The following is a 24,455-nucleotide window of genomic DNA, read 5'->3' on the forward strand; positions in this document are numbered from 1 at the left end:
TGCCAGCAGCGCCAGGAGGAAGAGGAGCACATGGAGCTTCGTTTCCACTATGGTGATCAGGAAAAAGTGCTGGCACAGCACTGGACTAACCTAACCAACTTTCCAGCTCTTTCTGCAGGCCTGGCAGTTGCTGCAGCCCCTTCATCTCCGCGCAAGGAGATGTGGGCAGATGTAGTGCGCAGGTCTGCTTCTGCTACCATGACGGCAGTGACACCGAAGGTCACAGAAGCAGACACTGCTCATGGGTATCCTCCACTGCCAATCACTGCAGGGGCAAGCACCAGGGCTTCGACTGACACTGTCGATGCGCAAGTGAAACGGCGCCCTGTCCATGCTCCTGCACTTGTTGGTGGTGTGTGGATACACCACAAGGTGACTAAGACTGGGCAAGCTGCCGTGCCACTGTCCGCTGCTGCTTTTGAGCAGGGCCCAGCTTCTGACTGTGGGCCACCTGACGCCTGTGGCGTGACATCCAAGGTGAGCCCCCGGCCAGAAGGTGAGGTCCTGCACAAGGGCGGCAACGCAGCCTACCCCAGCGCTTCCTCACCTCGTGGTGCAGGCCATGCTGAGGAGCAGGAGGCAGGATCTAGCACGAGCAAAAGTAAGAAAGGGCGCAGGAAGAAGAATCCTGCAGGTGCTCCTGCACTTGTGGGTGGCGTGAGTGTTCGCCACAAGGTGACAGAGACTGGGCGTGCTGCCGTGCCACTGTCCGCTGCTGCTTTTGAGCAGGGCCCAGCTTCTGACTGTGGGCCACCTGACGCCTGTGGCGTGACATCCAAGGTGAGCCCCCGGCCAGAAGGTGAGGTCCTGCACAAGGGCGGCAACGCAGCCTACCCCAGCGCTTCCTCACCTCGTGGTGCAGGCCATGCTGAGGAGCAGGAGGCAGGATCTAGCACGAGCAAAAGTAAGAAAGGGCGCAGGAAGAAGAATCCTGCAGGTGCTCCTGCACTTGTGGGTGGCGTGAGTGTTCGCCACAAGGTGACAGAGACTGGGCGTGCTGCCGTGCCACTGCCCGCTGCTGCTTTTGAGCAGGGCCCAGCTTCTGACTGTGGGCCACCTGACGCCTGTGGCGTGACATCCAAGGTGAGCCCCCGGCCAGAAGGTGAGGTCCTGCACAAGGGCGGCAACGCAGCCTACCCCAGCGCTTCCTCACCTCGTGGTGAAGGCCATGCTGAGGAGCAGGAGGCAGGATCTAGCAAGAGCAAAAGTAAGAAAGGGCGCAGGAAGAAGAATCCTGCAGGTGCTCCTGCACTTGTGGGTGGCGTGAGTGTTCGCCACAAGGTGACAGAGACTGGGCGTGCTGCCGTGCCACTGCCCGCTGCTGCTTTTGAGCAGGGCCCAGCTTCTGGCTGTGGGCCACCTGACGCCTGTGGCGTGACATCCAAGGTGAGCCCCCGGCCAGAAGGTGAGGTCCTGCGCAAGAGCGGGAACGCAGCCTACCCCAGCGCTTCCTCACCTTGTGGTGAAGGCCATGCTGAGGAGCAGGAGGCAGGATCTAGCACGAGCAAAAGTAAGAAAGGGCGCAGGAAGAAGAATCCTGCAGGTGCTCCTGCACTTGTACTTGTGGGTGGCGTGAGTGTTCGCCACAAGGTGACAGAGACTGGGCGTGCTGCCGTGCCACTGCCCGCTGCTACTTTTGAGCAGGGCCCAGCTTCTGACTGTGGGCCACCTGACGCCCGTGGCGTGACATCCAAGGTGAGCCCCCGGCCAGAAGGTGAGGTCCTGCACAAGGGCGGCAACGCAGCCTACCCCAGCGCTTCCTCACCTCGTGGTGAAGGCCATGCTGAGGAGCAGGAGGCAGGATCTAGCAAGAGCAAAAGTAAGAAAGGGCGCAGGAAGAAGAATCCTGCAGGTGCTCCTGCACTTGTGGGTGGCGTGAGTGTTCGCCACAAGGTGACAGAGACTGGGCGTGCTGCCGTGCCACTGCCCGCTGCTGCTTTTGAGCAGGGCCCAGCTTCTGACTGTGGGCCACCTGACGCCTGTGGCGTGACATCCAAGGTGAGCCCCCGGTCAGAAGGTGAGGTCCTGCACAAGGGCGGCAACACAGCCTACCCCAGCGCTTCCTCACCTTGTGGTGAAGGCCATGCTGAGCAGCAGGAGGCAGGATCAGCAAAATTCTCACATAGCCACATTTGTACAGGTGGGGGAAATCTGTCTGTAGGTATGAAGTTTAGTACCTATAAAGAGTTTAAGGCTAACTATGAGGTGTGGAAAAAGGAAGGGTTCCATCCGATGCGTATAGGTAAATCAGATAAAAATCCGTTTTGTGTTGAAAAAGATGTAAGCGAAGCGGACTTTCCATATATTCGAGTTAAGTTTGCCTGTTGCCACGCAGGACACCCAAACCCAAGAGGGCAAAATATTCGGCCCAATCAGCACTTTAATGGTACAGAATGCAATGTTGAAGTTAAGCTTGTGCTGCGGTCTACTCCGCAGCCGTATTATGAAGTTACAAGTGTCGTTGATGTGCACAATCATAAAGTAGGCCCCGAGATTTTTGTATGGTATACAAAAAATCGTGCACTGACAGCTTCCGAAAAAGAGCAACTTGAAGACTTGATTTGCTGTAATGCGAAATCTAAAGATATAAAGGATGCCGTTCTGAGAAAAATGGGAAAGTACGTGACCTCACAGGACATTAGGAACTTGAAGCATAGAAATGTTCAAAAAATACAGGACAGTGCACATCATGGAGCCCTACTGCAAGAAAAAATTAACGAATTAATTTCCGAAAACTCCGGATGGAAAGTCCATATCGAAAAAAATGCAGGAAATGATCTCTTGTATATATTGCTTCAGTCAGAGCATATGGCCCAGTTACTCGAAAAATATCCTGAAGTGTTGTTCTTGGATGGTACGTATAAAGTTAATAAAGAAGGGTTTGTCTTGCATTCGGTACTGTGTGAAGATGGGACTAGCCATGGTAGGCCTGTATGCTATGCATTTGTTCAGCGGGAGACGTCAGAAATATTAAACTCCTTCCTGGAGACATTCCTACGTTTGAATCCTGTTGTAAAGGAGAAGTGCAAAATTGTGATAATGGATAAAGACTTAAAAGAAATGAATATAATTTCGCAGCTTCTGCCCGGATGTAGAATCTTGTTGTGTTCATGGCACGTGTTAAAGTATTTACACACCAAGGTGATGCAGCATAAGTCACACAGCCTAGATAAAAAGTATGTAAAAGATATAATTACGAAACTGGTTTTTGCTCATACTGAGGATATATATCAAGAGCATTTGCAAGATTTGGTGGAAGCACTTGAAAATGACAAAACCCTCCTGGAATACTTTTATAAAAACTGGCACAGTTGCAAGAGCATGTGGGTTCATGCTTATCGTGCTAATGCATGTAGTTTAGGAAATAATACTAACAATCGAATGGAGAGCCATAATCAAAAGTTAAAGAATTATCTAACACGTGACATGCACTTAGTAGAAGCAGTAAAAGCTTTGATAAGGTATGTAACTCACGATGCTCTTGCAGTCAGCCATACACAGTATAAAGAAATGAAAATTTGCCTTGACACCAGTAAGGCTGATAAGTTTTGCATGGAAGTGTCAGCAAAATGCACTGAATATGCTAGGAGATTGGTATGTAAAGAATATGGATTGTTTATGAAGAATCCAGGAGAATGTCTTGTCTCTGGTGGGAAATGCATCGTTTTCATTGACAATAAGCTTTACGAAGTTGGCAATAATATGAGGACGTGCACATGCACATTTCACATGCAGTACCAGCTGCCTTGCCGGCATATTCTTGCAGCTAGATCAGAAAATAATATGAAACTTTTTGATGAAAGTTGCGTGTTAAAGCGCTGGCTAAAATCCGATTTTGTGCAGACTGACATAACAATGTCACCACACAAACGAAGCATTTTAAAAACAAGCGTGGCAAAAAAGGCTCTGCCAAAGCTTGATACGGTCGAGGCTAGGTATAAATATGCATGTGCACGTCTGTTAGAACTTTCACAGGGAGCTGCTAATGTACTTGCCGAGTGTAGTGCAACTGAACTACAAGAAAAACTTCGCGAGTGTGAGGATTTCTTCCAAAATCTTCTGACTTATCCAACAAATATGAAATGTGATTCACCACTTTCTAATATGATGCAGTATAATGAACGAGCAAGTGGTGAAGAAAAATATGCAGAAGGTTTCAAGGAACTAAGCAATTCGCGAAGTGTAGACCTGACCGATGATGTAATGGCCGAGTCTGTAGATAATAACTGTATGAAGAATGGCTCCACAGAAGATAAATCGGAATTGACACAGCAAGCTGATCGATTTAAATCAGATCCAGAAGATATAACTAACTTTACTGTAGTCTCGCATGAGAATAAAGTATGTCAGGTTCTTGCGAAGACATCAGACCCTAGCTCCTCGCCTGGTAATATTGCGCAGCAACTGACGGTGCTTAGCATACCTCTAGTTAAATCCGCTCGCGGCCGACCACGTAAGAGAAAAGCACATGATACAAAACAAGAAGAAAAGAGACGATGTTTAGATGTTCCTAAAAACATTAAACAGCAAGCTTCTTCGTCAGTTGTTGTTGGTAAAACAGTGGAAGAAATTAGTGACCCCATTGCTGACGCTATTCTTGGTTCAGGTAATTGCAATCCTTACAGAATAAGTTCCTCCGAGTTAGCGGCCTTGCGAGGCACAGGGTGGTTGTCAGATGCAATTATAAATGCAGCGCAATATATTATTTCTCATCAGTTTCCTGGTTTGTGCAATTTTCAGGATGTTCTTCTTGGGGAGAGCGCGAAATTCAAGAAACGAGACAAATTTATTCAAATTCTGCATATTCCCAGCCATTGGGTCACAGTGACAAACTATGGAGCCCCTGACAACAGTGTTTTTTTGTACGATTCATTAGACCAGGACATAGAGCCGAGTGTTGCAACTCAAGTAATGAATATAATGAGTCTTGCTTCAAACACTCTTACCATTCACGCGAAGGCAGTACAGCGTCAAGAGAACTTTTACGACTGCGGTGTTTTTGCCATTGCTAATGCATTCACTATTGCATCTGGCGTCGACCCCTGCACCGTTGCTTTTGACAAGAATTTAATGCGCAGTCATTTAATATTATGTCTGGCAGACAATGAAATGGTGCATTTCCCTGTTACTACGATGCGAGTGCCCAGGGTGAAAACAAAATCACGTTGCTTCTTTGTACAAAAGTGATGTTCAAATTACAGCGCTTAAATTAAACCATTTCAAAATCAGCCTTAAACTGAAACCCTACAGTCCTACAGCCATTGATTTTAGGCCTTTCTATGGATACCAGCTCTAGCTTATTAACACTCTGTCATTGAAAGAAGTCCTGCTCCTCAGCCATGTCCTTGGATGTCCTTTGATAGTGAAAGGGCACTGCAGGTGTACTTGCTTCGGTTAATCAAGTGCTCGTGGATAAGCTTTTTGATGCAAGTGAAGTTGGGAAGTAATTACAGTAAAAGCTCGTTAATTCAATCTTACGGAACCGGAAAAAATGTCCGAATGAACCAAATTCCGAATATCGAAAGTACCAAGAAATGAATAAAGAAATGTGTATTGTGTCAATAAGCTTTCATTTTCTTGATGAATACATAAATCCTGCACCTTGCATAGCCGCAATTCTCGCCAGTCACAGCTATGTTCACAATGTGACCACGGCTCAAGACCTCCCTCTCTTAACTTACCTGACACGTGCCGACCTGGAATTAACCAGAAACGTCGTTACCGTATGGTTCGTGCTGATGGTAATAGTGATGCAGATTGCGCCGTTTAGTTTTGGTTATCTGCTAACGCCGTTTTTGCTCCTTTGCATCACACAATTGCGGGGCTTCGGGTTTGGCGTGCTCTGAGAATTGTCCGAATTAACCGGATTGCCGCCAAATACGACCGAATTAACGAGAGTTTGATGCCATTAAACGATGTATATGCTGGCTGGGGCCAGAGAAAGCGTCTGAATTATCAGATTTTCTGAATTAACGGGTGTCGAATTAACAAGGTTTTACTGTATATCTGAGAGGTTGCTGCGGTAAAGGAATGTTCTACTTTTGCTACAAAAGTCATCAGGTTCTCTGATGCAGCATCAAGTGCACTGATGCTGCAGTTGACATTTGCAGTAATGTATGGTAATTTGCATTTGTGTTTTAAAATGAAAAAATATTTTTGCATTTCTCATGTGCTTCTGCCCCACAAAGATTTTTAATAGTGCATTCTTTGGTCTGTGTTATTCAGCAAAATAACTTAATGCAGGATTAGTTTGTCCAAAAAATAATGTTAAGCACTATACTACCGTATTTACTCGAATCTAGGCCGGCCCCGATTCTAAGCCGACCCCCGAAATTCGCAAGGCCAGAAAAGAAACAAACCTATTCATTGTACTCTAATCTAAGCCGACCCCCCCCCCCCCCACTTTCGCACATCGTTATTTCGAAAAAAACATCGGCTTAGATTCGAGTGAATACGGTATATGCATCTTGCTTATGGAAACTTAGTGGATGCAGAAAAAGTGAATGAGTTTTGATGCATATTGGCCCATAAAATGAGCTGTGTAACACAGGCCAGAAAATTATTATTGTTGTGGTACAGTGCAGTCCACTTATAACGATACCACATATAACGATATATCGGTTATAACGATGGGTCGAGTTATGTGTGTCATTTTATGCATTAAGTCTATGAGGAAAAAAACCATATATAACGATATGTTATTGGCCGCATATCGGATATAACGATCGAAATTTGCCGTCTGGCCGGCATTTTCTGTATATAATAATCGTTTCATATGCGTCTCCAAGTTCCCCTGAAACGAACGATGCCGAGACGGGGCGAAACGTTCACCTACGCGAGTTCGTATCTGCCGCCATTTCCGCGCTGCGTGCGCCGCGCGCCCACCCGCGGAGCCCACGCGCTGAGTGCCATCGCGAGCTTGCGCAGCGCACCACAAGATGGCGCTAGCCGCTTCACGTTGTTAAAGTACATGTTGTGCCCCGCCGCTCGCGCGTGGCCCACAATCGCACCGAAAGGAGAGGAAGAAAAGAAAAAAAAAGGCGAAAAGCAAGTTGGCGCGCCGCTCCGGCGTCCCAAAGAATTACGTCACCGACACCATCTTGAATAATTTGCTAGTTTAGCGGCCGCTTGAAAGGGGCGGTAACTGAAGGCGAAATTGGCGCTAGGGTCGATGGAGATTCAAAGTTAAAGCAGCCAATGGCAGCCTGCCGGGCCCCCCTCCATGCCGACAAAGCTGTGCGCCCCACGCCGGCCGCGGAGGCCGCGTGCGCGCCGCGATGCTAGGTTTGAATTCCTCGAAAGTTCCGTTGTAGCACGAAGCGAGTGTTGAGCGCAGGCACCAGGCTGGCCGTGCAGGCACACTATGCTTGGCAGACAGCTGCAAGTCTCCCGTTGTGGTTGGCGGGTCATTGTTCGCTCTTGAGACTTATCGGAGTGGTCGTTATGTCAGCCGTGCTCCGCCGCCGCCGTAGAGGAGCCCGTCCTAGTCGCCGGCCTTGATATGAAGTTTCGTGATGTTCCGTTACATGAACCGAGCTTTGGCCGGCGTGTGCAGTTTTTGTGGTGCTTGCGTGTTTTGCGCTCTTGCCGCCGCGGTGGTTAACGGCACGCACCATTCGTACATCATGCAATGGCGCACGGATACTTCAAAACTCTTTAGACCATGTTGAGACTTATTTAGGTGCGCCTAAAGCTTGACACTCTCGTTGGAGCTTCAAATAAAACTTTGTTTTTGACATCCTGCTTTCTAGAACATCTGTTCTTTAGTGCAAGTGGTAAATTCGGGATCGGAGCTACAGAAATACGTCCCGCGTTTTTTTTTTTTTTTTTTTTTTGACGGCAGTCCAGATATAGCGATCACCGGTTATAACGATCATATTTTTCGTTTTTCTCGATATTGTTATAAGTGGACTGCACTGTATTTTAGTGAAAAATGCATCAATGCATGTCACAACTTTTTTAGATGTTCCAAGCATAAGAATATGTGAAAGCATTTGAAGGTATCCTAAAGGCAAATTGTAAATCGACACGAACTGTTAACATACCAATCAAGAAATGGCGCTGTGTTTGTTTCATGGTAAGAAAATGCTTAGTTTGAGCAAAAATTACATTTTGTGGTCAGCATGCCACTACAAACATTCAAACCACCTGCCAACCAGGTCCTGTTGACATTTTCTTTTTACTGGCTGACAGTCCAGGCAGCCGTGCGAAAGGCAGAAGCAGGTGGCAAAGAAGGAGGGTTTAGCTATAGTTGTGAGCAGATACCACTGTCTGAAGCTGTGGATAAACTTCAATGATACTGTTGTAGAGTCGACTTGAGGGAAGCGGTCGCCAACCGCCAAATTTTTTGTGATGATTGAAAGTAGTCATGGATTTCTTTGATTCTTAGTTGAGAAGAGGGGACATAAAGAAGCAAGTAGCATTTTATTCCAGGTTGTAATGCACTGGAATTATTACGATTGGCAGTTTAAGTATAAGTGTCTTTTTCTGGGACTTGAATATGTCACCACACACAGTTAGCAGAATATCCCTGGTGGTGCAAGCCTAGTCATAAATTTACTTAATTTCTCTGTGAACGAAGCGCTCGTGTACATAATGCTGTTTAGGTGTTCTTAAACATTCATTCATCATTCGAACGAGGAAAGGTTGTTTGCCTTTAGTGTCCCTTGAAGCATAAGAAGTTTTTTTTTCTTTGTGACTGAGTGCTTGAGGTCATTTGCTTAGTTGTACAATGTAGAAGCACATACTTTAGTAGAATGAACGGTGATGCAGGCAGCTGACCATAATTTATATTGCTGTTTCCAGCTGTTATAAGATCTCACTACAATGTTAGGTTTTGTTATAATGTACCTCTCTTTTTGTACTAACATTACAGTTAACACATCATTAATGTTCAGTACATTTCCTAAAGATCAACATCACTCCTAGTAACAGTCCTAATGTTTGCTGTGACAGAGTTCAATTCAATTAGCCCAGCTGCTATTTGATGCAGCAGTTTAGTGTGGCCTGTATTAGTTTCATACTACTCAAGTCTCTCGGCGGAGCCTGACCGCTAGAGAGCGCGTTCTCGGGTGGCGGATAGAGAAACGTTCCATGATATGAAGTTGAGCAAAGCTGCTTCATTTCATGGTACAGGCATTTATGCCCGCGGACCAACAGGCATATAATCATGGTTCATAGTACCGTATTTTCCAGTGTATAAGTCGCTCCTTTGTATCAGTCACACCCCCTACTTTTTACGACTTTCGCAGGAAAAGATGATGTATAAGTCGCACCTACTTTTAACTCGGTGAACATGATAAAACACCATGACACACGGAGAGTACATTCATTACAAAATGTGTAGTCTCACGCGGCACTGAATAACCGCAAGCAGCAGTTTTAAACTTGCAAGTAACACTGTCTTAATGCGTAGAAAACCAATATTTATTCCACTTCACTCGAAGCCACATCATCCGGTTCACTGCCAAAAGTTCTGTCGCTTTGGTAGGCAGCATCGCTGGGCTGCCGTTGTCGGCCTCCGAGCCTTGTAAGCACCTGGTGTTGCCTTCATGACAATATGAGGCTAGGTTAGAACACGTGAACAACGATTGCGCTGCACGTTTGACACTGTATTTAACACCAAAACAGACGCATACAAAAGGTAAACGGCGGCGGGAAGCTGTGACCACTGCTGCACTGCCTTGAAGTCTCACATGGAAACTGATGTGATGATAACGAAATGGTGCTTTCGTTTTAGGGGCGAAGCTCCTCTTAGTCTAACCTTGTCATGCGTCCGGCGTAAGGCGTAACCGGCAGTATCTCCCGAACAGTATCTCCCATCACCGATCCTTTGCAGACTGCCCACTACGTCTTTGCAAACATCCCAGTATGATCCATCACCGATCCATTACTTCACCGACCATAAAGCTGTTATAATGAAGGGGGAACGGAAGCCACCTTTGCAAACTGCCCACTACTTCGTCTTTGCAAACATCCCACTACGACCCATCACCGATCCATCACCAACCATAAAGCCGTTATAATGAAGGGGGATCGGAAGCTACGTCTAGCTACCACTTACGATTAATAAAATTTCTTGTATAAATATATACAGTGTTTGTCACGCCTTTGATGATGTACTGGGCAATCGCTTTGATTACTGCTGGGCGAAACCACTGAAGATTTCACGGTGTAACCATGATTGCTTCAGGAGCTTCGCCCAAGCTCTTCATCATTCACCCGTGGATATGCTGTGAATTTTTTTGTAACTGGTAGATCGTGGGTGCTACAATGTCAGAATAAAAGGTGGTTGGTTGGTTAAGCTTTATCAATACACCAATTTCACAAGGAGGCTGCCATTTTTAAAGCACTCCACCGCCGCAGCGCCGTCTATCGTCTGCGACGTTTCGCCGCCCTTCCGGTGTGTGGGGTTCCGCGGCGGTGTATGCAGCGTATGCGCTCGGTTCGCAAGGTATTGCTGTTCTTCGCGGTACACGGGCAAAACAGGGCAACGCTTTTCGAATGTAAAGGCGCTGATAAATAATCGCTAAGCTTGCAGCTTCAAAATGCCTGAAACAGCAAGCAGCGGCGGCCCACGAGACGTTCCCGCAGCAGCGCCGACGATGAGAATAATGCCAATGCAGTTCTTAAGCAGCATGTGTAAATTGGTAATTGCTTTGTATGTTTTGTTATAGCTGGCCGGGTGAGGTTCTTGGAATAATCACTATAAAAGAGCGTTAACATTTAGGACAACTGTCGAAGTATAATCGGAGAAACGTAAATGGAGACAAGCGCACACGTAGGCCATTGTCCGGCTGCGCGCTAGGTGCGCGCATTAGTGTTTAAGATGGCTCCCGGGTTTCCGTGCCGTGATTATTCAAGTTCAACGTAACTCTAATTCCTAACAGACCATTTTGGTTCCGCTTGGCACGTTGCAATACAATGTTCACGGAACGACAGGAGCACAAACACCGATGCCTGTGTTTATTCGTGTCGCCGTCGTAGCTTGTGGCCTCTGATCGTTGCACAGGATAAGGAACAGAAGTACGACGGGTGAGCTCAAAGTTCGGCGTAGAAACAACGCCGATGATAAAATAAAAATAAGCCTGTTGCACATCTGGAAGCGTGGCATGGCGTGAGTTCGCTTCGGCGTGAGCCGCCGCCACTAGCGATACGCCGAAAGGGCGCTCGTTTTTGGTAACATTATTGTCAATTTGTTTTCTGGCGAGTATTTCAGAAGCATTACGACGAGCGCACGTGTCCAGGTAACGACCTGGCTTTAACGAACGTGGGCCAATTATACACGACACCCAGACTGCCGCGCGAAAAAAAAAAGTGCGGTTGTCATAACGCTACCCCAGTTATCGTCACAAAATTGACAAGTCGAGAAAGAACGTGCTCTCGACGAAACGTTAGAAACGCGTACCTACGCCAAAGAACACATGTCATGCAGGCCTTTCTGTCATGTAGATTGAAAAGTGCCCATTCAATAATCTCGAAATTGCACGCACTAACATGGAACATTTTCTAGCCGCAGCCAGTGTAAATCATGTGCTGTAGCATAGAAATCAGAGAGGTTCATGAGGACAACTCTTGGCCAAACATTTTGTGTATTAATCGTCAGCCTTGACATTGGTTCTGTTTGATGCAGATGATAAAGTGTACCAGCACCCAAGCACAATCACAAGCTGGTGTGGTGACTTGGAGAAATGGCCATAAGTGCAGACACCCCATATAATAATATACTATTTGTCGGTGAAGAAGGCGTGCGACCTGGAGAAGCGAACTCATTTAAAAACATAGTGCACTTCGCATGCCTTGGCTGCCAGTCTTTCAGGCTTTCGTAGCTGTTGCCGCAGCCAAACACAGCGCAGTGGTAGCTTGTCGACCTGTTCTCGTCCGACATTTCGATTTGCGGCAGCGCAATTGTTTCAGCGCGTCGAAAAATGGAAACACGCTGACCTCTCACGCACCACACAGTGCAAAACTCGGGAATCTGCACACACCAGTGGCAGCGGTCGGCCGAGGTGGAGAGAGAGAAAGCGGTGAAAATACACCGGTTCGAGGCTACGCTCCTCCTCTCCGTGAAAACGGTCTATAGTCTTGAGATACTCGACTAGTGTGCAGTGGGGTGACCCTTTTAATTTAGTGCATCAGTTCCATGAGTTGATGCGTGAGTGGGGCGGCCGGTATTGCAGTTGTAATCTCCCTGGTCACCGCGCTGATTTAAAGGGGCCCTGCAATACTTTTTGAGCATGGTCAGAAAGCGCTGCCGACCAGTAGTTGAGGCACCCGAGAACACGCGAGCCAAATAATATAGCGCAGCACATGGCTTGGAATTTACAATAAATTCTCGAAGTCAGCTAAAGATCACTCCCTCTTATCTCGACAAATGATGTGTTAGTCCACGAATAATTGCGTGTTTGTCCACAGTTCCAGCATTGGCTGATTTGAGCATGGCACCCTTTTCAGCAACTGCGGCCGCCACGTGTCTGCGCGCGCAAGATAGCAGTGAAAATTTGCACGTTTCAAGAAAAAAAAAAGAAAAGGCGCTCAAGGCGCATGTGACGTATCTCCTTCCTCCGTGCCATCCCTCTCTGCTTAGCTTCCAGCGCTTTCGTCGGGTTGAGGAAAGAGAGAAAGCAATTGCAGCGTGCGACAAATTTTTGTAACTCCGCTCATATTGGATGGATTCTAAATATTTTTGCGGCGGTCAATTCGCCAGGCAATAAGCTTCTTTAGCGAAGCCATTCCATGGCTACTTGGAAAAGTGTTTCAGGGCTCCTTTAACAGCAAGGAGCCGCCATCTCAGTCCGTGGTCATTATAATAACAAGAATAAGTAACTGTTTACGAATGCTGTCACGCGCAACTTATCATACTTGCGCATGTAATATGGACATATTGGTCGCTCAAGATCGCGACTTTGTGCGTATATAAGATGCACCAGTGAAAATTTCTGAAAAAAAGTGGCGTCTTATACATTGGAAAATACGGTAGTAACAACTGTATTTTTGCTGCTGTGCTTGCGGCCGTTGCTTTATACACATGCGGGTCGAAAAATCTCGATTTTTTTCGAAAAAGTTGAATTTGTGTTTTGTTGTGCTTTGTATTCCCAAGCCTCCTCTTTATTATATTAAAGAATCAAAGCTAAGAATCAACTAGAAGTTATCAAAAAATGCAATAAAAGCCCTCGTGGTGGCTCCTGAAAGCGAGAATTTACCCAAATTTCATGCACGCGGCATTTCGCTCTGCGGCGTTGCCGGCTCTTGAATTTTCGCGGACATGTAGGCCTAACCCTCTTCTCCCAGAGCCCAGTTTGACAACGCGGCTTTCTTGCTGAAAATACAGAAAAAAAAATCGTTTCCCCACCGTAGTCTAGCGTAGCATCCACCGTAGTCTAGCTTTCAAACATGTTTTTCTCAGTTCTTCGTTTTGCTGCATTTTTAGAGTTTGTGCACTAAAGTTTGTGCACTTTATGTAGTCGGATCGTAATGAAATCTGGCATGCTTACAGTTTAGCATGTCCTGAATTCAAGGAAATAACTTTCACAGTTTTCCACAAGCATATTCAGCAAGGTGATTTCATAAGTTTCTTCCTTGAGAATGGTAAAACTGAAACACAGCATTGGAATTTTTTTCTAGGCTAACACACATATGTTACCCTATGTTTTCTTGCTTTATTCAATTCCTTAATTCATTAGGAGCAATATGAGCTATTTTTTTAGTGTTTTTGGTGCTCACTGTTGTTGCCTAAGCCTGCACAAAAATGCACTGTTTTCACAAATGCATGGTCTGCAAAAGATTAACCAAATGAGCTATATAAAAAAAATAAAAACAGATTTGAAAAGAGGAGCTCAAACACTATAAATGGTGAAAGCTTTATTGAGCTGTGACAAATACTTAAAGAAAAAGTTTTCCGAGGAGCGTCTCCCCTTAATATAAGTAATTTCTTATACTTAGACCTTGTGATGACTGAGTGACATCAGTGTGGTGTGCTTATTGCACTGTTGTGGTGTAGCGAGTGGTGCAAAATGCAGTGATGTGGAAACAACGGCAGCAACGCACAACAGACACATGTATCGGACCGAACAGGACGACATTAGCAGGGGTTGGCAATTGTGAGTGGAAAAGAGTAAAAAGTAGGGATGGGCGAATATAGTAAATTTGAGGTTCGAAGCGAATAGTGATAGTGAATAGTGAAACCACCTTTACAGGGAGTTATGTGCGGTCAAATGTATACATATATTCGTTCATTTCGAATAATCTACATTCGTATCGAAGCGACTTCAAATACTTCAATATTCGTTAAAATATTCGAAATGCCCGAATATTCGCCCATCCCTAGTAAAAAGAGATCATGGCCCATTATAAGGTGGCACGGCTGTCGATAGAGGCAAAAAAAGAGTAGAGAAAGACGATGGGTTGGAATGCAAGCAGGCTGACTCGGAGGGCCTGCTGCCAGCCACCATGTCCTGGTCCTGGTCCTGAATCGCCTGTGGGACTTCACTGTCTAGGTTGGCGATCGCGTTTATGCTGCCAGTTGGCAGCCACGAGACCATCACAAAGGCCTGATGCCAGCCTCCATGGTGCATATGTGGGCAGATCTCTCTGCTCACGTTCGGAGGTCGCCAGCCCACCATGAGTGAAGACTCACCTAAATGATAACCAAATAAAGATGTTTATTCACTCTCTCTCTCTCTCTCCTCTTTCCACGACTTCTGGGCAGGCATGGCTCCTCGTCCACTTCACAAGTGTCGCGCACCGCCAATGAATACACCTGCCAACAGTGAGTCCACCACTGCAGTCGTCGCCAGCATCGGAACTACCAGTGACTCTTTTTTGTTTTGAACATTTGACGGAGCTTCGTTTAATTAATGTGCCTTACTTGTCTTAGTAGTTTGGTTCACATTGGTTCCTTTGGTTGCTTTTTTTTTTTTTTGCATTATTATTCCTTTCGCCTTGAAAGTTACACTTTTTAGTGTGAAAAACTGGCTTGTCTTTTCCTGATCTGAGGCTCTGTTTCAATCACACTTGCTACACAGACAGCATGATGGCTGAATGACTATAGCTGCTTCAATGCCGGAGGTTGCAGCTCTGATGTTTTTGAGAGCAGCAGCTCCACTTCAGGTTGCTAAAATAAAAATAAATCACTCACTGTATATATGTACCTTATAGTTGGGGGTACTAAAAACTAGGTGAAGTAACAAATTAGCACTCTAAAACTGGCAAATAAACAAGATTAAACAGGATTAGTGTGGCAGTGATTCCTGCCCTGCACCAAAGTGTGCTAAATGGTAATAAATAGAGGCTGGATTTTTAAGCATTAAAAAAGCTCGTTTTAGGCGCCAAAAATAAGCAGGCAAAACAACGTTTTAGGCTTTCAAAATGGCAAATATAGGCACAATAAATTTTCACATAAATGCAAATAATTTCAAACTAAGACGTGCGCGACCTTAATCTACGACAGGAAAACAAAAATGTCATTGCTTAAGATGGCACAAAGCAGCCAACAGTTCAACCTAGGCGTGTAATTGTGCTTTCTACCGCATGGTTCGTAGAACACGGCCTCTCTGCTGTTTTGCGCGGTGTCAAGTGCCCACAGTCGAATCAACACACTCCTGGGTGTCTTCTCGGCATTACTGGGAAGGGCAGAGCAGGAGCAGATAGCCAGATCACTAAAAGACCACAAGGGAGGAATTCCTCCCCTGGCAGTGATCCACAGGCTGTGAACCATGCACACATTCAAACGCACGCACAAGCATACATAAAGTATGGTTGAACCTTCCCCCCGCTCCGTCTGAAAAAAAAGAAAATTGTGGCTACGCTACTGCAGTGAACACCTTACAAGTAAATTACAAACAAAAAAAAAGCTGCGTGCACATCACATTTTTCTTTCTTTTTTCTTGCTTTTCACTTGCCGCTGACGGCTCTCTGCGGTCTCGCGTTTCTCTCGCCATATCAGTGCGGCAGCGAATGCTCACCGGCATGTCCCACTTCACTGCTGCTAGCGATTGTTTCTGGGAGTTGGTTGAACAATCAGGACTAGGTTGAACCCCGGAGTTCAGAGTTCCGAACAGTCAATGTTGCGCGGTAACATGAATAACGGGCTGAAACTGCACCCGGGAGCAAAACTTGAGGCTAAATAGTGCTCATATAAGCGCCAATTTTGAAAATAGGCATTTATAGGCATTTGTAAGCATTTAAGCACAAATAGGCAATTATGGGCACTATAAAGACACTATAAAACCCCTTGTTAACCTGTAATTCATGCTCATATATCAAAGTTGCGCGATAGGAGTGCAAGGAACAAAATAGGCATTTGCCTAAAATCCGGTCTCTAGTAATAACTATGCCATCCTGGTAAAATCAATCTAAATTCTATAAAGTAGGGTCTCGCATGTCTTAGAGACATGCTGCACACACACGCAAGAGAGGTAATGGATAACTGACTTCTCCAATTGCAGGTTCAAAAAAAACATTACTTAAATTCACAACTGTTGGCATGTCGATTATCTTTCAGCAATGAGCCAATGCTTTCATGTGCCCATCACCTTGCAAGTGCTCCCAAAAGCTCATGAGAATGTTGTATTCTCAGGCATACTCCAAGTGGGCACTGTTATGGGAGAATGTGTGCTCTTTAATTATACACTTGAGCTGTCTTGTGAACATTAAGATTGTCACAGGACAGCCAAGAATGGGCACAAACATAGAAACGTTCACTAATAAACAAAAAAGTGGTTCACTGTAGGTGGGGCCCCTCTTCCAAAAGCCATACTGGCACAGGGTTCAATTCAATTCAATTCTTTATTTGCAGACGTCAAACATACAGAAATATCAAAACTGGTTGGACCCATAGCCAAAGGCTAGTTGCGGGTCCAAAAAGATGAATAAATAAAAGTTCCATGTACAAAAGAAAGATATAATACATACATATAGATAGCAATCGTACATCCTTAATTTGCACGAGCGAACAAAAAGAAAGCGAAAGTTTGGGTAAGTGCACGATTGTATTTAACAGCTCTAGCTAAACTTACGAAACACGTGTAAGCAAGGCAAATTCTTACATTTTTATGAAAGGTTAAACATACTTGGCTAATCCTCCCAAAAAACAAATCACTGGTTGAGAATGGTCTTTTTAACAGGTTTCAGCAAGTTACTGACACACACACCAAAATGACATCATGATTGTTCACATTGATAAACACTGTTCAGAGCAAGTAAGTATTTTTTTAGCACTGATGGAAAATTATTTGCTTGTTTTATTTCTGCTGGTAATTTATTCCAAATTTTCGGCCCTGAAAACTGTAGCAAACGTTGTCCATAAGCATTCTTTGTTGGGGGAAGATTAAAGTTTCCATATACTTGATTTCTGGTCACACGAGAGGATGTGCAAAATAAAGAAACATGAAAAGGCAGGTTGTTTTTAACAACGTTGAAAACACATGTGGCAATTTTTAATTCGTGTACCTTATCATAGGGCAAAATATTCATTTTTATAAACAAGGGCAGACTAGGCTCGTCGTAGCCTGAATTGGTAATTATTCTCGGGGCTCGTTTCTGAAGTTTGCGTACAGGTTCAAGATAAGTTTTGTATGTCGCACCCCATGATTCATTACAGTAGGAGATATGGCTGTGGATGAGTGAGAAATATAAAATACGCAGAGTATTAGTGTCGAGATGATGACGCGCTCGTGAGAGTGCGTAGCATCCCGAGGAAAGCTTTGTACAAACTGCATTTATTTGCTCTTGCCAGTGCAGATTGTTATCGAATACTACACCAAGGTATTTAAATGACCTGGCTTCGTCAAGTGGAAATTCGTTTATTCGTAAATCTAGTGATTTAGGAGGCATGATATTGCTGCGCGTTCGGAACACCACATATTTAGTTTTTTTGACGTTTATAGTAAGTTTGTTCATCACAAACCATTCGCTTGCTTTTTTCAATTCTTTGATTGCTTTAGTTTCCAGATCACAAATGTTGTCAGCTGTTATAACAATACAAGTGTCATCGGCGTACATAAGAACTTCACTAGTGTCTAATGATTGTGGGAGGTCATTAATATATAATGAAAATAAAAGTGGCCCAAGGACGGATCCTTGAGGAACTCCAGTGCGCATATTCTTTGGTAATGACGTAATATTGTTCATTCTTGCCACCTGCACTCGCTCATGGAGGTAGCTAGTAAGCAGATCCAATGGGCTGCCGCGACAACCATAATGTTTTAGTTTATGTAAAAGTATGTTGTAATCAACTGTATCGAAGGCTTTTTTCAGGTCTAAAAATATGACACACACAAGTATATTATTTTGCAGAGCTACATTAATTTTTTGAGTTAACGTTAACACTGCTGACGAGGTTGAATGATTCGGACGAAAGCCATGTTGCTGCGGGCACATAACCTGATATTTTTCAATGAATTTGTGGAACCGACTGGTCAGAATTTTTTCAAATATAGTATTAATGGTACTGAGCAAGGATATTGGCCTGTAATTTGCAGGGTCACTGCGGTCTCCGTCTTTGTAGATTGGGACAACCTTAGCAATCTTCAGCTGAGATTGGTATCTGGAGCAGCTGACGGAGTGATTGAACAAGTGGCACAATACTGGTCCTAGTATGTCTATATTCTCTTTAATCATACGAATAGGAATACCATCTAATCCGGAAGCTTTGAAGGTAGACATTTTATTAACTGTTGCTATCACGTCTTCAGGCTCAATGTTATACATAACAAAGTTGTTAAGCACAGGACTCTGCGATATAGAAGGGTTGTCCGAGTCATTAAATTTTTCAGCCAGGGATGGACCAATACCTGCGAAATATGCGTTGCAATTTTCTACAACGTCTTCATCAATGGTTTCGGGAAGCACAGTTAGCTTACGTTGTTTACCTATGATTTCGTTGATTATCTCCCACAGTTTTTTCGTGTTGCCAGCGGTCTGTCTAATTAGTTGAGTATAATACTTCCTTTTGCGTGATCGAATCATAGCGACAGATTTATTCCGCTGTACTTTAAATTGCTGTAAGTAGTAGGGATTGTCTTTGTTATGGCACCATTTGTCATGCCAGTATTCTTTAGCCTTGAGTGTTTGAAGTATCTGTTCTGTCATCCAGGGGCACATAGGTTTATCATGGCGGCCTTTCTTGACCTTGCGACTACTCCTTTCTACAGCGATTTTTAGATATTTAATTAGGTTATCAATTTCGATGTCGATATCCTCGTTGTATATTTCATTGAATTTAATACCGCGAATTTCTTCTCGTAATATCTTGTAATCTATTTTTGTTACGATTTTATTTTTCGTTTTCGTGGTACTCGTTGGGGAATCTAAAGCGGCAAATATAGGTAGGTGATCCGAGATTGGCTCCAGGTAGACGCCTCCGGTGACCCCCGTGTCCAGATTTGTCAGTGCATGGTCAATTAAGGACGTCGATACCTCAGTTATACGCGTTGGTGACGTAATTAAGTTACGGTAGTTGTAGGACTGCAACAAATAGCTATAGTCACTGTCTTTCATAACATATGTGTTTATGTTCATGTCGCCTACTATAATCACTGGTTTATTTTGGTGCCCCGACAAAACGCAGAAAATTGATTCCAGTTTCTCAAGAAATGCTGTGATACTACTGCTCGGGGGGCGATAAAGTTGGCTTCCCAGGGTTCATTCTGATAGCTGTGCCTCCCAAAACTATATCTTGTGTGCACAATATTAATAACAGTCAAGCATGCCAAGCTTGTTGCTGGCCTATCACCAGCCATTTTACAATATGTGCCTGTTTTAAACATATGGAGCAATTTTTTTTTCAGTTCCAATGGGGCTCAAAATCAAAACCACAGGGCAATTCAAGACGCTGATGTTTGGCACATTTAGATACACTTTCCAGCTGCCTTTCTACATTGCTGCCACTGCAATTAAGTAGGTGTGTGTGAATATTCGAATGTTTTTCGAATATTGTTTGCTATTATATTCGATTCCCACCGGAATTTTGACTATTTTGAATTATTCAAACTTCTTGAGGACAAATACAGTCAGCATCTGATTGACAGTGGCCCCTAAAAATTTTCAATATCATATGCTTCACCCCATCACGCTCTGGCATTGCGGCAAAGCTGCCTTACAGACAACTACGGCTGCAAATGTGTTGACTCATGAAGACACTGCTTCCAACATGGAGCTGATAGGCACTGTAGAGGCCGAGTTATATTAATGCCGTTTCGGACGTGAAATTTGGGCAGAAAGTCAGGAAAATTGGATGCTGAGAATTTTCAGCATCCGAAATTTCACTTCAGGGGAGCACGCCCTTGTCCAGCCTCATCAATTGGGCTTCCACAGATGTTGAAAGAGTAGGTGAGGATGAGAAAATAGCATCCTTTCGCAAGTAAAGTGTTGTTGACGCCAGCTTGGTTGCAGCAAGTTATGCAAATAAATACAATTTGGCTTCTACATTGCCTCGGTCTTGACAACTACGAAACACCGCCCCTCCAGCGCTTCTCCAACCTAGCAAAAAAAAAAAAATACTTTCGTGTTGCTATCTCGTAGAATAGCTAAGGATTCAGTGCAACCTTTTTTCTGTAATTTCACTTTGAAGTATTAGAAAAATATTCGAGAAATATTCAACTCGATTCACACTCAATCTTCAATATTCGAATTCACTTTGCACCCAGAATTTTGCTATTCGTACAACTCTGCAATTAAGGCATTCATTGTAGCGTGGTACCAGCTTCTTTATGCCCTCATCATAGAAAGCAGCTGTCTGTGCTTTCAGCCAATTCTCTATGCTGCTTGCTGTGTGGAGATCATTGTGAACAAATTCTGCTTCAATGTTCCTGCATTTTTTCTGCACATTGCTATTACTCTTGCAAGCTCTACCATGTGCATTACTCATTCGACGATGAATTTTGACTGTATTGCTGCATGAAGAAATCAAATGACACCACACACTTCACACTCAGTGGGACACTCAATTGTTAGAGGCATGTTCATATGGCCACAGTGGGCTGAGAAGTCGCAACTGCGACCTCGCACGATCAATGGGCATACGAGAGGAGCTGTGCACACAGCGTCGTCAAATTTTCATTATAGCTTTGATTATTAAAACACGTTGCGGGGCTAGTTGGTGATACATTCTTATTTAAAAATTGTAGCGCTATATTAGACGAGGACAAGAAGAAAGGTACTTGACAGGACGGGCGCTAACTCCAACTATTTTTATTGAAACAACCGCACCGCATTTTATAGCAATAAAGACAAGGCACGCATGAGCATTCATGAGGAACAGAGAATGGGGTGGGATTCGTGCACGCTATCAGTTTTTGTTTAGTACCCCATATTCACTAGCACGCAATGATATAGATGTGGTGCTGACGCACGTGTCGCCTTTCTGTGTGATGAAAAACGCTTCTGATAGTTCGCGAGCTAATCTGTCTTTACTTCTGCTTAGGATTTTTATTTTCTCAAGCCGTGGTTCACAGTTTCTGCAAGTGCTGCAATGGGCGGGTAGATTCTGGAACGACGCGGACTCATCGCCTAGCGACCGTTCATGTTCCTTGGCGCGCTGGTTGATGCAGCGCCCAGTCTGACCTACGTAAACCTTGCCACATGAAAGGGGGATCTTGTAGACCACACCCGTGGCACACCGCACATACGGTTTGGCGTGTTACGTTCCACAGCCGGGAATCACCTGGTTGCTGCTGCAGACCTTGGGGCACATTTTGTCTAGCTTATGTGGAGCCGAGAATACGATAGGGACACCGTACTTGTTGCCAACCCTTTTTAGGTTGTGGGTGACCCTATGCATGTAGGGTATAACCACAGGATTGTCGTCCCTACGTTCTGGTCTCCGCGGCTTCTTTGGCCTCCCCTTGAATTTCTGCAACAGTGACTCCGTCACAGCTGTTAAGACGTGGTCAGGGAACCCTGCTTTTCGCAGTCTGGCTACCTCACCCTTAAAGCTTGCTTGCATCATGTGAGGGCAAAACTTGATTAGTGCTGATTCGAGCGAGAGGTCCACAATTGCCCTCTTGCAGGCCGATAAGGATGGATGCTTTGTAGTCATACCGTCCGGGCTTTACAGGGAGAAGGCACTACTGGCTATCTCAAAGAACTTTGTCAATGTGATGCCGTCCACGACATGCATCAAGGGAAAGGCAGTGTCTTTGCGCAAATCCATGGAACTTCAGGACCTGTCTAGGGCCATTGTAGATTCCAGAGGGAATACCTTGTCGGTATTTTTTGCTGTTAAAACACACAAACCCGATGCACCTTTCAGGACAATAGTCAGCGAAAAAGGAGCCTGGCAGCAGCATATTAGTTGTTTTTTGCTGAAGCACCTGAAGAAATTGGAAATTTTAGACCCTTTTGCAACAGAAAGTTCAATGACTGTTGTCAACACATTAGAAAAAGAGCGACAAATTGGTTATGCCTTTTCAATAGACGTAGAAGACCTGTTCTATTCAGTACCCCGCAAGGATCTGTTTATTGCAGTGCGTGAGTGTATAGAAGTCAATAATACGATTGTCTTTCAGAACGCCACTGGATTGAATGTCGATAATTTTATGTCTCTGTTAGAATTTTATATTAATGCAACTTTTATAGAATTTGACAACCGACGGTTCATACAGCGCCAGGGAATTTGCATAGGGTCATGTGTTGCGCCAGTTTTATGTAACATTATTTTAGCATCTATTGACAATGCTCTAGCACGACTAACTGACGACGGTACAGTCCTACAGATTTTTTAGATATGTCGACGATTTTTTGGTGATTCTAAGAAAAGGCATTCCATCCCGGTATGAAGACATCGCGGTGGACACTACAAATGTTTGGACAGCATGGCAAAGGGCTCAAATTCACATACGAGCTTCCTAAAGAGAATAGTCTACAATTCTTGGACCTCTACATCAAGTACGATGAACGATGTGTGTGCTGGAGCTATCGGCCAAGAGCTAAGAAAGATTTTTTGCCGTTTGATTCGGCCCAGTCAAAAACGGTGAAGAGGGCAATTGCGGACCTCTTGCTCGAATCGGCACTAATCAAGTTTTGCCCTCACATGATGCAAGCAAGCTTTAAGGGTGAGGTAGCCAGACTGCAAAAAGCAGGGTTCCCTGACCACGTCTTAACAGCTGTGACGGAGTCACTGTTGCAGAAATTCAAGGGGAGGCCAAAGAAGCCGCGGAGACCAGAACGTAGGGACGACAATCCTGTGGTTATACCCTACATGCATAGGGTCACCCACAACCTAAAAAGGGTTGGCAACAAGTACGGTGTCCCTATCGTATTCTCGGCTCCACATAAGCTAGACAAAATGTGCCCCAAGGTCTGCAGCAGCAACCAGGTGATTCCCGGCTGTGGAACGAAACACGCCAAACCGTATGCGCGGTGTGCCACGGGTGTGGTCTACGAGATCCCCCTTTCATGTGGCAAGGTTTACGTAGGTCAGACTGGGCGCTGCATCAACCAGCGCGCCAAGGAACATGAACGGTCGCTAGGCGATGAGTCCGCGTCGTTCCAGAATCTACCCGCCCATTGCAGCACTTACAGAAACTGTGAACCACGGCTCGAGAAAATAAAAATCCTAAGCAGAAGTAAAGATAGATTAGCTCGCGAACTATCAGAAGCGTTTTTCATCACACAGAAAGGCGACACGTGCGTCAGCACCACATCCATATCATTGCGTGCTAGTGAATATGGGGTACTAAACAAAAACTGATAGCGTGCACGAATCCCACCCCATTCTCTGTTCCTCATGAATGCTCATGCGTGCCTTGTCTTTATTGCTATAAAATGCGGTGCGGTTGTTTCAATAAAAATAGTTGGAGTTAGCGCCCGTTCTGTCACGTACCTTTCTTCTTGTCCTCGTCTAATATAGCGCTACAATTTTTAAATAGAAAGCTTTGATTATGCGACCGATAGGACCTTGAAATAAAAAAATAGCCTCCAGGTGGCTGCCTCCTAGGGTGAGGGCATAGTAAAATTCATACCACACGATGAGAAATGTTTCAGTTTCAGTTTGAGTGGCGACTATGTAGAGAGGTATCTTGAAAAGTATGTTAATGTTTCAAGTTCAACAGTTTGAATTTCACTGTGATGTTGATTTCGTGGCCAATTGGGCGTTGAAAAAAATATAGCTCTCATGAGGTTAAAATGCGCATAGTTGCGATGAATTTGCATTGCAGTCTACATCCACACAGATATGTTATATGTCGTGCTTACTGGATTGCTTGTACCGCTATCACTTTAAGTTTATTGACATGAAGGGAAAGTAAAAATATGTGTGGTGTGTTGGCTTTTTTAATGTGCAAGCCTTACAAGACTCACGTGAAGGCTGTACTGACGAAATGGTGGCAGAAAATGCGGTACAAAATTATGGCACAGATACAGAAAATATGGTTTAAAAAAATTGACTGGCAAACGTATCATGTCCTGAAACAGCGCTGCTACCACCAAAGCCATGGCTGAGAACACAAGGTACCCAA

General features: G+C 44.7%; 1 protein-coding gene across 1 annotated transcript; it reads left to right on the forward strand.

Annotated features, from left to right (window-relative positions):
- Positions 1-865: 865 nt before the first annotated feature.
- LOC125758527 (collagen alpha-2(I) chain-like) lies at positions 866-9,874 on the forward strand. Its single transcript, XM_049415850.1, has 3 exons — positions 866-904; positions 979-2,100; positions 9,839-9,874. The coding sequence occupies exons 1-3, from the start codon at positions 866-868 to the stop codon at positions 9,872-9,874; spliced, it is 1,197 nt and encodes a 398-aa protein (XP_049271807.1).
- The last annotated feature ends 14,581 nt before the right edge of the window (positions 9,875-24,455 follow it).

The sequence above is a fragment of the Rhipicephalus sanguineus genome, chromosome 5 (genome assembly GCF_013339695.2).
Source record: "Rhipicephalus sanguineus isolate Rsan-2018 chromosome 5, BIME_Rsan_1.4, whole genome shotgun sequence".
NCBI classification, from domain to species: Eukaryota; Metazoa; Arthropoda; class Arachnida; order Ixodida; family Ixodidae; genus Rhipicephalus; species Rhipicephalus sanguineus.

Bases quoted from the DNA above. Each gene is read 5' to 3' on its own strand.
- LOC125758527 (XM_049415850.1), top strand. From the start codon at position 866: ATGCTGAGGAGCAGGAGGCAGGATCTAGCACGAGCAAAA. The intron at 905-978 runs GTAAGAAAGGGC...GTTCGCCACAAG, and splicing joins AGGATCTAGCACGAGCAAAA to GTGACAGAGACTGGGCGTGC. The intron at 2,101-9,838 runs GCAGGATCAGCA...GATCCTTTGCAG, and splicing joins GCCATGCTGAGCAGCAGGAG to ACTGCCCACTACGTCTTTGC.